Raw genomic sequence first — 17233 nt, 5'->3', positions numbered from 1 at the left:
TTTTTCACAAGCGTGCATCGCACAGGTGTAAATCTCCATTATAACTAGTGGCTTGCACTGACATTAGTACTTTAAAAATAAAAATGTCAGATAACATTGGCTTTCCCTGCACTTACTAGGAAACCAATAAAAAGTCTCAAAAACCAGCAGCACCATCAGGTTCAGCTCCATCAGTAGTTACAGCCAGCGGATAGACAGCTTGTCAGTTGCCAACGACTTCAAGCACCCACAGCCTTATATGTGATCCTGAAAGAAAAGTCCACCTCCTTCGCTGCCACATAAACATACAGTGACCAATCTCTCTAAATACCAATTTGACATTTTAGTTTAAGTTTTTGTCTGACTGAACAATAGGTTCCCATTTCAGTGAGGCCTCCTCTTTTGGTCACCCCTCAATAATATACCTTTTGATTAGAAAATTACTCACATACCAGAAAAGTTTTGAAAGGACGACAGAGACAATACACTGTAAAGAGGGTCTGAAGAAAGTCTCAAAAGACATCTCGTTTTTTTTCCTATTGACTGTGTGGCAGGAGCCCTGACTTAGACCACTCTCTCCCTATTTAAGTGACAAAGGTCAATTCGAAATTTCCAAAATGGAAAAAAATCTTTAATTTTAGATACTATATTTCCAGAGATGAGGTCAACAATGTGACAAGATAGTATGCTGGTATGAAGGCGGATATTATTGTGAAACGGGAGGGAGGTCAAAAAGCCACCCCCTGAGCTACAGACAGGAGGCGGCCGGTAGCACTGGTTCCATACTCCCATGCCAGAAAAGCCAAACCAAAACACACATCCTCACGTGCCTCCGTGCACGTGCTGCAAACCAAGGTGTGGGACTCCTAAAAGGGCTCTGCCAGTGCCGGTGGCATATCGTAGACAGGACCTAAGTTCTGCCAAGAGATCTGCTACCTGTATTGTAAAGCCAGCTTGTCAGATTTTTTATTTGAAAAACAAAAATTACACCTTTGTTGGGGGGGGGGGGAGAAAGAGAAACTGAATTAACCATAATTTAAAAAAAGAGAGTACTCTATTTCTAAGAGGTTCTGAGTAAAAAGACACCCTGAAAACCTCACAGGAAACAGCTCTGAACATTTACACATTTCTGCTGCATCGTATTGTAAAACAGCAGCTCGTTCTTTTCAGAGCTGCAGAGGTAAGAGCACACAAATGATTAAACAAGCAGGTTTAACTATCTTGCACTGACAAGGAATTTGTCAACATGGGCTCAGTATTTATGTGGATCTGCAGCAAATACTGTACTGCTGCAGGAGTCAAACAGCTGTCTGTCAATAAAGCTATTCTCCTCGCTGGAACATAATAGCACAGACTCAACATGACCCTCAGAGGCCTCTTTAAGCTGCCTGACTGTCTCCTCCTTCCCCATCCCTCCAGAGTCCTTCACCAGCAAGCTCTGAATTAGAAGGGAGGAAAAAAAAAAAAACAACCAGCTCGTATTAGAATCTTTTCTATCCATCTTAATATTAAAAGTGACTTAACCCTGGGCAAGTCTGTCTACACGGGCGAGCCTGAGCTAAAGCAAAGTTAGGGAAAGACAGCTTTGATTCACGGCAGGTGAAGGGCTACAGACAATCCCTTTTAATAGAGCTTGCAACATTAATGTAGCTGGAGCCACATGCGACACCCATTAGGGCCAGGGAGAGCTCCCACGCATATATTTCAAGGAAGCAGTAGATTCCCCAGTCCCAGAACTGTCTTCATTACAAAAGTCTAATATATCAGAAGAGAGAGAAAAGCTCGGCTTTTAGAATGCATTTTTTATTATTCAGCCTTCAGTGGAAATGTCACCTTTCTAAAGCAAGCTGTTATCATGTGTTTCCCATGCCAAACACATGGCCTCTAAGGAGAGGGTTTTATCTCTACATTTTTAGTGATTTGTATTTCTCTTTCAAGGAGCTCCATGCCTTAAGGCACCCGAAACGCTCACAGCACAAGAAGGTAAGGTTACACGAGATGCTGCCGAAGAGGACAAAAAAAACCAGGGCTGGGAGTCGGCACAGCTTCTGACGGCAGCCGCCCTACCCGTAATTCACCTCCCTTAGTAGATTTAATTATTATCCATTTCCTTGGTTGGGACCATATTCTCAAAGAAGCAGGGCGCCCATCAAACGCCGCCACCGCATGACAGGCTGCGGCGCAGCCAGCACCACTGCCCCGGCGCCTGCCAACCAGCCAGATGCTGCCACATATTGGCATCTGGGGCCTGGAAAAGCAACTGCAGTCTCCGTTTGGCGGCAGATCCTGACCCCGACGACTGAAGGAGACAAAAGGAGGATAGACAGGAGAGGGGGGTGGAAATCTCTCCTGACAATTTCACTGGTAAAGATTTAGACAAAAACCTATTGTTTAACCGCTCTCCAAATGAATAAGTTTTGGAGGGGGAAAAAACATCCCACACCCGGCATGTTCTAAATGCTGTCAGAGTCCAGGGTGCAAGGACAAGGGATTATTTATGAAAAAAATAACAAGGAAACCAGATGCCAGCCTTTCTCAGCCCTCTGCGCTCCAGTCACCCTAATGGGGCATGGGCAGCGCTGCTCATCAAAGACTTCTCAGCCTTAAAACACAGGGCAGGCGCTAACTAACTCTTCCCATCCCTGCCACTCAGCAAAATGCCCTCCCTGTTTTACAGAGAGGCTCATGCAGTCAATCAGCGGCACAGCAAAGGCTGAGGGGAAAGAGTTGCAGACCTCGCCCCAGCCAGGGACAGTAACTGGATAGCCATGTTAACTGCACCCACCAGAACAGCAAATAAATTAAAAAAAAAAAAAAAAGCTTATTTCTCTAACGCTGAGGCTGAAACTACACTGGTATGCTTAAAGCAGGAAAGCAAATAAGCTCTCTATACCTATTTTCATGAAATTGGCTTCTCTCTGTAATTGAAAGGTAAGCTCCTGACCCCAGCAAAGTCTAAAACTCCTAGAGATGTTAATGGGACTGGGACTTCACGCTGTGCACTTACTTTACCCTAGAAAGGCGGTAGGCTCAGGACTCTCTGCAGTAGCATACCGCACTTGCCAAGGTGCTTGCAAGGAGCCAGAGCAGCCAAGGCCCTTCTCACGGGAACTCACCTCTTGCTTCACCTTACTGGGTCTCAGCTTTGCTGGGCCTGGCAGGACACCATAAGAGACATGGGGCTGGTCGCAGGGGACTTCTCTGAGGTCAAAGCAGGTGCGAGGCTGGAAAGGAAGGAGCCCAAGGAGGCAGAGTAGTGGGGAAGGATGTAAAAAAAAATTTTAAATCTGGAGAAAGGATATATGCCACTTGGCTCATGGTCCACGCTGTTGAAGTAGCTCTTCTCCATGCCTCGTTCGTAACGGAAGATTATGAGCTGGCAAACGTCAGACCACAGTGCACAAGCAAGACCACAAGCGGAGCAGAGCTAGCCAGTGCTGCCCTCTAAATCATGGCACAGCACCGGCCCCTCTCATGGAGGCTCCTTCCTCGTTATCCCACCACTGCGCGAGGTGCCATAAAACTCTCGTTACTCGCACGCTGCTGGGGTAAGCAATTTCCTAACGCTTTTACAACCCCGGCGCTTTCATTTTGTGGGAGTAATCCTCTCTCTATTTTCATCGGTACATGGGGATAACAGCTGCATCTAATAACCCGCTCCTGGATCCCAGCGTTTTGGGGTGACATTTCAGAACCAAAGGCACAGAAAGGGCAAGAAAATCTGTGACCAGGGCTGAAGGATGTAACGCAGGACATGGATGGAGGCAGCTAGGCAAACCTAGAAAATACCCTGGGGATAAATGGCTCAGCTCATGGAAGGGGATGGGAGAAATTGGTAGAGGCGAGGTTGTACCAAGGCAAACAGCTCTGTCTCCAAGGCAAAGCAAAACGAGGTTAGCAAGGCTTTGCTGAGGAGGACCACTGACCCCCGCAACATCTGCTCTTTCCCTGGCTGGCCCATCTTTATCCAGCTCCACCACTTGCCAATTGGCTTGTCTAGCTTGTTGCTCCCAGAAGGACTTTTCCCAAACTTGCCAACCTTAGGATCTCAGCAGCGAAGCATCAAGGGGATCACCCGCAGCCTTCCCAAGAGGACACTAATTCCCCGCTGCCCAGCGTTGCACACTTCCCCAGCCCTCCTGCCCATCACGGTGCCACTGCAGCCCTCCGGCAGCAGCTCTAATCCCTCCTGATGGGTCCCTGGGCCAAGAAGATGGAGACAGAGCTGCCTTTGGAGAAGGAGAGCCTCTGGTCTGCCAAGAGGCGGTGAGGTCCTGCTGGGGCAGCACATTAAGCTGTCACCCGCTGCCGGGAGTCTGGAGCATCCTCTCTGCTGCGCCTTGATTAGGCTCCTCTGCCCAGCAGCAGGGGTGCAGGAGATTTCACTGCACGGCACTAGCAGCAGGTGGGGCTGCTTCCACCGCTTTGCCACCCAGAATTTGGGATTTTCTTGAGGACACCTCACCTTTGGGCCAGGGCTCCCCGGCTCTGCTCCTGCAGATGGCTCAGGCAGCAACCAGCCCTCCACCGGGCCCCGCGGCACAGGAGACGGCCACGCGCTGTCAGTCTAAACCACTGCTGCCAGCAGCAGCTGCTCGGCACCTTTTAAGCAAGTCCCATTCCCCCTCTGGGAGTTGGCTCTGCCACCCCTTCCCAAACTGCAGCTGGAGCCGCACAAAGCACCCTGTCCTGGGGGCTGCCTGAGCCCCTCACACATGCCCCATGCCCCCGCTGCGGCTGCCAGCGTCCCCACGGCTGTTTGGCCAAGTCCCTCGCTCCCCCATCTCACCCTCACGTGCATTCACGTAAGCAGGAGCTGCGCCCCATCCTCGTGACCTTGCCGAGGCGCTTGTCCTCCTGCAGCGCCATGGTGTGACACCCTCACGGGGTCCAGCCCTGGAGGTGAGATCATACGGAAAGTCCTTAGGCACTGAGGGTGGCCCAAGGCCCAGGCCCGGTCTGGTCCTTGCTACGCCCCAGCGGGCCATTTATTGGTGGGTACACACTAAACAACAACCTTTAAGGTACCTGGTGCCACATACCACTGCAGAGTGAGAGCCTGTGGGAGGTCCAGCCCACCACGCCACGCAGGAGCCTGCTAGCAGAAGCAGGGCAGAAGGAAACTAGAGGCACTGGTCCCACGAAGGGCCTCTTCAGCGGCGTCTCCGACTGTACCCCAAGGACACCATGCAGTGAGGACAGGCAGTCCTGAGGCAACGAGCTGCTGCGGCGAGGGAAGGGGCAGCATTTAACAGGCCGCTGCTGCAGAGAAAGAAACCCTCTCCACACAACTTCTTGGACCCTGGAAAAAGCTGTGGGGCTCTGGTTTGAAAGCTATGTGCAGCTCAGAAGACACACAGAGCTGAGGGCCAGCTGCAGGAGGTGCTCTTCAGCCACGGACGCTGCTGACTGGAAGAGGACTTTGGGGTGCCTAGCCACGGACAGACCGGGCCGCAGGCTGGCTCGCCGGCATGCGCTGGGGCCCAGGTAAAGTCCCCTCATGCAGAGCGCAGGGCTGGGCAGCAGCTGGGAACGACAGAGTTCAGCTCACAGCAAAGCCCACGCAGAAAGCGCAAACCCAAAGAAATCAACAAATGTACTTTTTCATTTCTTTGCTAAAATCCCTACCATAAATCTCACCAGAGAGGAAGTTTCTGCTTCTCCAGCTTCCTACTCAGTGTCCTTGAGAAAACAAATTACACGACACTCAAAAAAAAAAAAATCCCGTAGTAGTTTACTTCGCACTTCCCTGTGCCTTGTTATGCTGAGTGCTTCATTTAGAGAAGGCTGACCTCCCCAGCCTTCTTCATCCCAGTGCCCTTCACTGCGGGGACACACCAAGAAACAGGTTTAGCACTGGAGAGAGGAGCCGGGTGGATGTTCTGGCGCAGGTAACCCTGCCGACTCAGCATCCCAAAGGTGCGCGGAGAGTCAGCGTGACAGTGACTGCTGTCTGGGAGGTGATTTTCACAGGAGATATAGGAGCTGAGCTACAAGCGCAGAAGCTGTGAATACAGCCATTAAAAGCGAACAAAGTTATGCCCCTTGTATTTCATGAGATGCAATTTCTCCCGTAGGTCTGGGCAGGGGCCCTGCCTCACCTCACAGCAATTCTACTCAGTGCAAGCCTTCAAACATTTTGTCTCCCAGTTTTTCTTAGTAGAACACAAAAAACATTACAGAGTGGTTCAACAGGGTGCAATGAATTACCACTGAGATGTCCTAAGTGTGTTATCTGCCTTACCTGAACACCCACAGGAGAATAGGAAAATCTGTAGGGTTATTTTACTGTGTTTTACATAGACACTCACTAATTCCTGTGAACAAAATGGCACTGATTTGTTTTGCTATCAGCCATTAGGTGTAACAGAAGGAAGGTGGAATGGACTTTGCACTCAACAGTCAGCAAAACAGAGATGTGCACCACAGGGCTTCATAAGAGGCACCAGAAAGAAGATATCTAGAACATTTCAAGTCATAAAAGCCAAGGACAAAAAAACATTGATTAGGTAGGAAACATTGTCTTCAAGAACTAAATGTAAAGTTCAGAAACCCAAGGTCTGAATTAGGCTTGAAAGGTTTTGTTTATTAAAGGAATACATGTAAACACCAATACGACATAATACATGTTAAAGGAAAAAAAAAAGATAGAAGCAGGATTTTTTTGTGCAATTAACTCCAAACTGTGCTTCCTTTAGCAAAACCATTATCTGAGTCAGTGGGAAGGTTATGAAAACCTGTAGCATCTCAAAGACTCATTTCTGGCAAGCCGACTTGCCAAGTGCCCCATTCCTTCTAGTCTCTGTGATCTAGATTTCCTCACTACTAACATACTTGAAGAAATATTTCTGTGTCATTAACTAAACCAAATGCTTTGCAGTGAGAGTGACTGGTCATCTGGTTTCTGCTAGAACAGCGTCTTCCTTCTGCTGCTCACAGAAACCAGCTCGTGCTTCTGTGCTATCTTACCCTGCCTTTACTTGCAACTGGCACAAGGGCACAACCTGAACAAGAGAGCATTTTAAAGTAACATGGAAATATTTTTTTTTTTTACAGTTACTGCCAGGCAAATGCAATGGGACAGATCAACACAGGCAACGACATTATCTGGTGGCCAGGCTAGAGAGCCCCAGGGATGGAGTCAGGTGGCTGAGGGAAGGGAGGCTTCCCTTGAGCAACGAGCCCTCTCCAAAGTCACAGCCAGGGCAGTGCTGGAAGGAAGCTCTGGATCAGCTTGGTCTCCGCATTAGAGATTTCCGACCCGCTCGGCACAGGAAGTTGTTCCTGTGGCTCACCTGAGGGAGTTCCTGTTATGAAGCCAGAGGGTGGTAGGTTGAAACACAGTTTCTGAGAGTGATGTAATCTTGGACAGCACTCCGTAGGCAGTGATACTAGTGACCTGGTTACAACCTGCGGTGTTGTTACAGCCCCTCTGCTGGCCTGGTGATCACAAGAAAGGGAAGAAAGAAAAAAAAAAGGGGAGTGGAATAATTTAAAAAGGAAAAAAAAGTTTCCAGATTTCCTTTGTTTAAGTGAAGCATTTTCCTTTTCCACTTTATTTGAATACACCGACCTGGTGTCTAACAGATGGAGACTGTGCAGATGCACTTTTGGGAGTGCCCATAAAATACACTGCTAAAATACAAATGGAGAGATACTTTTTTTTTTTTTTTGAGTTGTAAATTCAATAATCATTGCTGTCACCTCACTTTCCCAAAGGAATTTGCCCTTTGTTCTCCGGATAAAGCTGGGGAGAAGAAGAAAAAGGGAAAAAAAAGAGTGAGAGCAAAGGGAACATTTAGGAAAAAACCCACAGATCCATAATCTGTACAAGCATCGCAGCGTACAGCATTTGTACGTCAGGAACCCACACAAGCATGGCTGCTTAGCAGCAACGGCAGCGCACAGCAAAATATTCTGCATGTCTTATATTCTTCTCCCCTTCTCCAGACCTTTCTAACAAACAAACAGGTCAGCTAATTGGCTCATGCCCAAGTCTTACCCACTAGGGTTTGCTCAGAGATGTCACTTAGTCATTTGGCATGAGCAAATCCCAGGCTTCTTCCTGTTCGAGTAGCGGAGTGGGTGAAGGTTTTCTTTGATTTATTAAGACTATTAACAAACAAACAGGAGAGTTCAGAAGCTTCCTCAAGCAGAAGAGCATGAGCAGAAAGGTTTTTTCCTGAAGTATCAGCTAAAAATAGGACACTTAGAGGAAGTAAAGTTCATTAAGTGATAAAGTGGTGGCTGCAGTGATGAGAGAAGAGTTTTTCCTTTTTTAATCTATACATTTATTTAGCATTATGGTTTTTTGCTCCTTATTAGAGTGCTAAAGCAGCGTTTATCCGGCTGAGGAAAAGAAGATTTCCCTTTCTGTAGTGACTTTAACATGTAGCTCACCAAATACAACAGAGTTAAGAGTTTTAAACAGACATTGCCAGCCAACAAAGTACAACATTTGACAGCATTATTTGCCTTTTATATGCTCTTTCCACAGTGGGAAATGATATGCCGTTTTCAAGACACATTCCACAGTATTATGCAACAGCTTTCTTAATTTTTAATGGATATATTATTTTTAACGTGTCAACTTTTGCATAAAGCATTTTAGTATTTTATTCAGCATATACCATGAATAAATTATTTGCTCCTTCCTCCCCCCACCCCCTCAGAGCTGCACTTAGCATAGGGAAATGGTCTATTGACACTATAAAAGATACTTTCAACTGGCACAGTCTATAGACACTTCCATCATCAGACAAAGCACCAGGAGCACATTCCTGTTTCTACTTAGTCGACAAGCTGGCAGTGCTAAACAGGCTGCCCAGGAGTTTCATCACAAACCACCCTTTGGTGAAAAGACTTACACACACATAGCAACCAGTTGCCATAAAAATAAGCTAGCACCCTGTACAACCAGTGATTCCTGTTAAAAGCGTTCACTTCTGGCCTGATTGCTCCAGCGTCCTTTAGTCATCATGTCCAAATGGTTTGGGACATCGAAAGGAAGCAAGTCAGGGTGCTCCTGTGCCAGAGAAACTTGTCCACTTGACCTGAGTTTGTTCAGAGGGCACACATCTCTCATCTCAGCAGATCTGCCCATTCTATAAGGGCAAAAAATGGATGAGATTTGATGTCTTCAACACCAGCAACGCCAGCACCAAGACGTTCCGCAGGATTAAACTGCAAAAGCTTGATATAAAAAGAAAAATATATATATGATTCACTGAGTAAGAACAAAAACAACTGCTTAAAAGTTCCAGAAAGGTCTAAGGTAAGGGACATCCTACCGTTTTCCTGCTCTATGAATTACTTTCAAGAGCACGAAAGCACACTTGAAATTCCTAAAATCCAGTACATGGAAGAAGATTCTCCTTTCCTTGAGTCTCAGTGTTACAGTCTTCAGAGACTACTGATCACAGCATGCAATTCCCTGAAGCACTGCACATTGGGACTTCATTTTAAGTGTAACCTCATTTAAAAAAAAAAAAAAAAGAGAGAGCAGCAGCCAGAGCCTGCATCGGTAGAACTCTGGGCACTGCCTTTGCTTCATGTTAACCTTTGCTCACACCACTGCGTTATGGCTACATCAGGGATAGTGGTCTGTAACTTTCCGTTTCATAAATTGTGAGTTAGTCCTAAAATACCAGGATATTACAGCCAGTTCTCTATTTCCTTAAAAAAAAAAGTTTTAAAGAGGACTAAATGGACTAAAACTGAAAAATCAAAACCCCAGTGAAAGAAACAAAACAGTATAATGGCTCCATGGAAATTTCCTAAAATTCAGCACCTCGTTTGCTTTTTAGTTGTACATCACATGCTGAATTCATGTGAAAAGGAAATCACAATATTTACATCTGTTTAAAGATACCAATCCATATAAAAGGGAATGCAGAGGTAATACTCCAAAGAGACTAATAAAGACACACAAAAATATTTTGCAGTTTTAGAGAACTGTTTATACTCTATTCAATTACAGCCAGTACAAAGGCATGATTTCTTTCTTGCTTTTTCTGCAACAGCTAATAGGATAACTTCTCCCAGTTGTCACTTGGAACAATGTGTATTCATATCTTAATGCACTCAACATCTAAGTGAGTCTACATCCATAAACATAGGAATTTACACATTTTTAAGATGGCTCTGCTCTTTGCAGTCATAATGTCACACAGTAAAGGTAGCTCGGTGACAGTGAATAGTGCTGCTCTGATATCTTCCACAAGCGAGCAGAAACAGATGCAGCCAGGGTGTCTCTGCCTTCTGCTGAAATACAACCAGCACCAGCAGGGGGAAAGTAAGCATGGACACTTATTTTCTGGAGTTTGTCCTTCCAGAAGAACTTTAATCTTAGAAAGCAGATGCAACACAAACTGCAACAGATACCTACTGAAAAGTCATGTTGCATATTTTGTTAGTAGTAAAGCCTGGAGGTGCCTGAAAAAAAACACTGGGTGCAAAATACCAAACCAACATAAAAATAACGTCATCTTTCACCAGAAATAAATGGATCCCTGTTTTCTTAGAAGCTGGCTAAATGAAGGAGGTGTTTACAACAAAGTCACCTGCACTGGAAGCCACGGCAGGAGACAACATCTGACACAGTTTCTGTATAGCTGAACATTGATCCCAAAGAGTTATTCTGTGATGCTTTGACCTGTTTACCCTTGGCAGTGGGGGGAAGGAAAGTCGCAATGACAAATTGCTATCCATGCCAAGAGAGCTTTCTTCCTTTTCCTGACAAGGCTTCCTCAACAATGAATGGCAGCTTCCTTGGATAGTCACACAACAAAAATGTGATTTACTAGCTCATACAGCCAAACCTCCACCAGATAAGTCACCACCCTACACTAGAAAGCTTAACCTAACAGGCACTGGGGTGACTGCTCTCTGAACAGATACGGCCTTGTAATATATCTGCGAGTGGCAGAGATATATTTGCCACTTAAACCGCAAGTGGCAAACGAGCCACTCTTTGGCGTACTTGAAAATAGGCAATACATTAGTCTGCAGTGAAGAACAATCCTACATTGGCAGGGAGAAGTGGACCAGACGACTTCGTTTGTCTTCACTTCTGGTGTTAATGGGAGGAATTCCCTTCATCAAGTGTGGTTTTGCTTTGCCTTAGCCATTTGAGTCCTGTAGCACCTGTGGGTGAGGGTTACAATTTGCTACCATCTAACACCACAAATACAGATTATACAAAAATGGGATTTTTCTTTAGTCACTTCCCTTTCTATCTTTGTCAGAAACACAGACACATGCTTTCACCTTCGGTGACTGCATGTCACCTAGTCAAAATAGGAGGTCCAAACGCCTAGTTCCATTCCATTAATCATTTCACAGTAATGGCACAGAAATCAATCTGTCACTGGGTCTTTTGACTCACTGAATTTTCAAAATCTCTTTCCTTCGTTTTCTTCAAGAACTATTTTTTCCCGCTCTCCTCTGTTCAAATCTACATCTAAGTGATGTCATTATTTATGCATCCACTAGCAAGATACTCTTCAAAGCTGAACAACACAGTTCACATATATGACTTATTCTACTCAAGTGGAATAGGTCAGATCCAGGCTCCACTTCCTCAGTTAAGTCAAAATTAACTAGAAGGAGGATAGCATTACCTGAAATTCAAGACCCTGTACTACAAGTTTATTCTCTCAGTCACAACTACCTAAAGCTAAGAGTAAACTAAAACCAGCAGCCAATACTCTTCCCATTAGTTTGAAAGTGGTGTATCAGTCTGGAAGGTTGTCTGTATTTTAAGGTTTCCTACTCTGCCTTTTGTCCAACCTACCAGTTATCTTCTTATTACAAAAGCCATTGCATTCACGATTTAAAGCACTTTTCTTAACAAATGGCATCCAGAATGTTTCCTGGAGGACAGCTACAGATTTTCAACCACAGCAAGGTCGTAACTTCTAATCAGTGTGTTACAGGTTTCATAGTACTTAGAGCTATCTTGCTGAATTGGCATCAACATTTTTTAGTTTAATTCAATTCATTACAAATGTTTCCACGAACATTTAGGGCAGAATTCCTAAAATGTTCATGCATCACCAGCAGGTGTTTCCAAAGCACTCAGCATTGACCAAACTTGTTCTTTGAAGAAATGGCAAAGCACTCTGGTTTTCTACAGAGACACCTGGCAGCAGAAGTCAAAGTTTCCAGATGAACAAGACAGCTGGGCAAAATTCATCAGTGCTGACAAAAGACCCATCCACGTTCCTATGAGCAGCTTTCTGTTTTTACATTTACTTCACCAGAACAACTTAGGTAGATAAGTATTTGTCCAGCCTACACATGTACCTATAGAAAACAAATTTTCCCATCAATTACCTGCTGAATCAGTGATCTGGCCTCCTTTGATACATGATCTGGTATACTCAGAGAAGTGTGAGTGTTTATTCCTGATGGATGGCACTCAACCAGAGTCTGGAGGAGGGGGGGGAAAAAAAACATCCAAGCAGATACGCTTATTAATTAAAAAATTGTAGTGTTGGATTATCTCCTAGTATACATGCAAATTAACATACACAGCTAAAATTTCAGTGCTTCCTAGTATGAAGTACTGATTCAGGGAGGAATGTCTACAGGCATTCATGTCCCCCCGGAGATACTGTTTTGGAACATGTTCTGCTGAAGCTTGAGCATGTTTCGTTTCTCTGGTCCCATGCAGACCAAGCAAATTGAGGGTACTCAGGTGGGCAAAGCACATCTGAGAGACAAGCAAGGAAATCACAACTGGGCACACCACTTGTGAGAAACTACTGGCCAAGAAGTCAGTTTTATCAAGTAACTTGCCCCCAGCCCTACCTTCCCGGTGAGGAGTTCAAAAAGAATGGCACCCAGGCTCCACCAGTCACAGGCTTCTGTCTCTTCTAGGATAGCGCCAATCTCTAAACACAAGACATTTCAATTAATATTAAAAAGGTCAGTTACACCTTCAAAATTAACATATATTTACAAGGTGACTGTTTAATGCTGACAGAACGTATACTAAATACCACAGAGCTTTCATTATGCCTGCAATTTAGTTAGCCCTTTAGCCACCTACAGATTGCATTGTTTAAATACAGCAACACTATACATTTCATCCATAATTTGCCTTTTCTGTGCATACATAGGCATTTTCAAGACTTGTAGGCATTACGGTTAGGATTCTTCTATACTGGACTAAAACTGGACAGTGATAGACAGTAAAGCAAGACACATTTACAGAATTTACCCTGGTCAGAAGAGCTGGACTGACCAGAGTGGCCTGAAGCACCCATAAAAGCAGCACAAGGGAGGTTACAATAGTCTACTACTGCGTTCCTTAATTTTTTCTTAGAGGGCAGGATTCATCTCATGGCTAACCCGCACCCTTTGCTGGGATCACCATGGGAGGCTTTTCACAATAGCCTCTCTTGTCTGTTGGGAACCAGACAAAGATGCTAAATCTACTTCACATAGCCTAACCACAGCCAGCAACTGTGCGTTGCTATAGCTCAGCCCAAATTGTACCTCAGTACAAAAAGTTGTTTTCCCTAGCATCCAGCCAGCACCCAACACTCTCTTATTGCTGTCCATGCACAAGAGACAGCAGAGAGGCAAGATGGGAGTTAGTATATGTGTTAGTATGGCAAGAGTCCCTTGCCATACACATTCATTTATTCAATAGCATGATGCATGCAGAAAACTTGGCCTTCACTGACTCAGGCTTTAAACTACAAAAATTATTAAATACAAACACACACGCTGTCTGCTCTAAAACAGGCAGAAAAACAGACTGCAATGAAGATGAAATCTTCAAAAAATGCAGAAGCTGCACTAAAATAGCTTTGGTGGCAAAAGCCACATCAGCTTCCCAGCAGAGGACAACAATTAGCATATAGTCACATAGTCATTGCTGTGAAAAGCATTGTGGCATGTTCGAAAAATCTTGCTCATCATTTTATGGAGCTTAGCATGAGCATGGCCAAGGAGAACTACAGATGAGTCACACTCCAGGGTCAGTGAAAGGAAGGCGGTAGCCCCAGACCTCCTCAGATGCAGAGACGCACACACATGCTGAGCATGGGGACGTGCAGAGGGCTGCCCCCTTGGGCAGCTGCCACACGAGCTGGAAGACGCTCAGCACCTTACAGGACTAGGCTGAGGTTGCTGTTGCAAGAGCAACAAGGAAGGATGGCTCAGACGTCGTTTCTTTAGGTAGGACATCCCTCACACTGAAAAGTTTATTACAGTTAATGGCATTTGAATGCCCAATACATCACTATAAGGGTGCCACACATTAGAATTTATTCCATTCCTTACAGATTAATACTTCTATCAGTATTGAGAAACTTTTACAAAGATATAATGGCAGCTATATGAGGAACTGTGTCAGCATAATTACAGGCATTTTTTAAATGTTTTAAGATCCCAGGCCTTAAGATCCAGATGAAGTTGAAATTATGGTAAATTGAGAGAATTTCTGTAGAAGTCAAAATCTGTTCTTGCCATTTAATTTTATAACCCTTCAGAAAGGCAGACCTTCTAGGTAACTGTCCTTTAAAAAAGAAAAACAAAAAAACAAACTCAGGCCTTTCCACACGATCCAGCTGGCAAAAGGTTTTCATAGCATCTCTCAGTGAAACCTACTGAATGGAAATGCCGTTCCAGTCTGATTGTGATTTCCTAGTACTGTATGTTCCAATAATGTACATTCAAAAACAAGATAACATGAATGGAGAGTAAAATCTAAAAACAAATACTTTAGGCTTCTTTAGAGCAGTATGGCTTTAATCCTGTGGATATTCTAGACTAAGAGAGCTTTCTTCCAAACAAGTGAAGATTTTTGGTTTTAAATTAAATTCCACGCTTATTCCAGAATAAGGACAGCAAAGCCAAGGGATAATTAAGATTGACTACTACATTCTCAGTTCCTATATTACCATTAACTTCCCCATATTGACGCATCTTAAATTTTAGAATACCACCACAAAAGGACATAATTCATTCTTCCCCAAAGACATTCAGTGGGGATGGGCCTCTTGAGTTACAGCCCAATATAAGAAAATATTATTTTTTTTTTAATAGTGAAAAACAACAACATTCTGAGCACAGGGAAAAGAAATATTACCAAAAAATTCATTTCTGAGTTTTGGTATTATTTCCTTTTATGTTGGCAATCACAGATGCTGATCCAGTTCTTTGAAGCACCAAAGTTATGTTGCCTTCTTTCACAGAATCACACACTGCTCATTATGGGAAGCTGATGTAACCTCACTTACTTCACTGATGAAGAAAATGGACACAGAATAAGAGTCAAAAAGTAAACTAGAGTCCACTTCTTCAAAATCCAAGCTCATATTTTCAACTGTAAGAACACTTTCAATATATGCCAAGTCAAAACAAACATCATTGCAGATCTCTTAAGAGAGCAGCACTGAACTCTTCCATCCACTTTTAACCGTGACCAAAATGACACAAGTGGGATAAATTGAGAACAGTGAAGTAACACAGATTTCTCCCTGGGCTGAAGGGCTCTGGCTGGGTTCTCATGCACACAGCAGAAACTGCGTGACAAGTCATCTGAACCAACACAGAACAGAAAATGGAAATCTCAGCTGAGGGGAACATCTGAGTATCCTTTTTTACAAAAAATAAATTTTAGCTCAACTTTTCTTCTATTCCCCAATGTCTGCTTTCCTGCTGCTTTCCCCAGGTCCCAAAGTTTCCTTACTTCAGATTAAAATAAATATTTTCCTTAAAAAAAAAAAAAAGAAAAAACAAATTGTAAATACTACACATAAACATGTGTTGTTTACATTCCCTTACTTCAAACAGGTCACATTACTTCTGATGCAATATGCTGATCATAATAAATTCAGGATATCACATCAGTATTACTGCATTTTATCTTGACTACACATCATGGGAAAATTTAGAAACTATAGATTATGAAGTGCTTTCAAGTGATACAGAGTAGCTAGCTAATGTAATATACCACACAGGGCATATGCTTTTTTTAAAGCTTTAATATTGCAATAAATCTGAACTACAATATCTGCCTTCACTAAGAAAACATTTTCATCTCAATCCATCAGCAAAGTAATTTAGACAATAAATGGTAGAGACCCATAAGCTTAAGTGAATAACATGGGGATATTTGTGCCAGTTCTTTACTTCATGAACCTTGAAATCAAGGACCTTATCCACATTTGTACAAACATAACCATGCGCACACATGTGCCCAGTGTTGGTGTTTCTAGGACTAGCAGTACAAAATTTGCAGAAAAAAATACATCATTCTCAAATACAAAATCCTTTTAAATCAGAGAAATAAAATAGTAGGGTGGGGAAAAAAAAAGCAGTAGCTCTTCCAACTTTACTGCAACTTCATTAAAAGGGAGAGCTTTCTTCTTTCTCCCTTCCCGATGCACGCCCATACGACATCTAGCACCAAGCAGCACATGTCAATAGCTATGCTAAATTCCTGCACAGAAGCAATTTCAACAGCAGCCGTTGGGGTAACTGAAGGGAAGGAGATTTGTAAAATGCTATCAGGTTCAGATAGAGACAGATGGTACAGGTAAACACCTTCACCACCCAGCACTGTCCTCCTTCCAGAGCAGCTGGTCTCAACTGAAAGGCCATTTCTTTATGGTTTCCATACTTATCTCAATATTTGCATTATACACAGTAATACCTTACTTCCTGATAAGGGATACGTAGCTGACAACACTCTGTATTTTTAAACAGAAGTGCCAGTTCTAAAGTAAAAAAGCAGAACTTCACCTCTCTTGAACACACATCCTCGATAAAGTTATTAACCATAACACCAAGACTGATTTTCTCATTCTTTCTATAGCACCTTAACCTGAAATACACCCTTCATGCTGAAGGATTTCAAAGGCTTTTACTACCACACCTCAAACATTTTCTCCCAAATACAGTTTCCCTCAGGGCTGACAATAAGGCCTCCTGACCAGCACACACAAACACTAGTTAACATAAAAGAAACCGGGTTTAAAAGTGGACTTAGACATTTACTGTGCAACTCAGGCCAGATGGCTCACAAATCACCAAAACCAAAAACTCAATCAAAAACTTTGTAGGATAAACTGTAACATCCAAAAAAATGCATCTGAAGTCAGTTCACAAGAAAATAGGCTCTAGGTGGAAGTAGCGCTTCTCCAAACACCTAAGAGTCAGGAAGGGCTTTGCATGAAGGTGGTTTTCCTGGAATTAAGAAAGGAACCATTTGACTCTTGGTGGATTGGTAAGAATT

The 17233-nt window shown here is 43.8% G+C and overlaps 1 protein-coding gene across 9 annotated transcripts in view; it reads right to left on the bottom strand.

Moving 5' to 3' along the window:
* The window catches only part of RPS6KC1 (ribosomal protein S6 kinase C1), a 105594-nt gene that overhangs the window by 6994 nt on the left and 81367 nt on the right, over positions 1-17233 (bottom strand). For 5 of the 9 annotated variants that reach the window (XM_072856910.1, XM_072856912.1, XM_072856911.1 and 2 more), the window contains 3 exons: positions 12793-12875; positions 12316-12411; positions 6551-7419 (listed from right to left, as the gene is read on the bottom strand). In XM_072856910.1, coding sequence (XP_072713011.1) covers positions 7174-7419; positions 12316-12411; positions 12793-12875 — 425 coding nt within the window. In that variant the 3' untranslated portion in view covers positions 6551-7173. Of the gene's footprint in view, positions 1-6550; positions 9172-11005; positions 11125-12315; positions 12412-12792; positions 12876-17233 lie in introns of those variants that run through there. The other 4 variants (XM_072856916.1, XM_072856917.1, XR_012041649.1 and 1 more) reach the window with 3 other exon arrangements.

The sequence above is a fragment of the Ciconia boyciana genome, chromosome 3 (assembly GCF_034638445.1).
Source record: "Ciconia boyciana chromosome 3, ASM3463844v1, whole genome shotgun sequence".
Classification (NCBI taxonomy): domain Eukaryota; kingdom Metazoa; phylum Chordata; class Aves; order Ciconiiformes; family Ciconiidae; genus Ciconia; species Ciconia boyciana.
The sequence above is the reverse complement of the archived record's forward strand: the minus strand, read 5'-3'. Positions and strand labels throughout refer to the sequence as shown.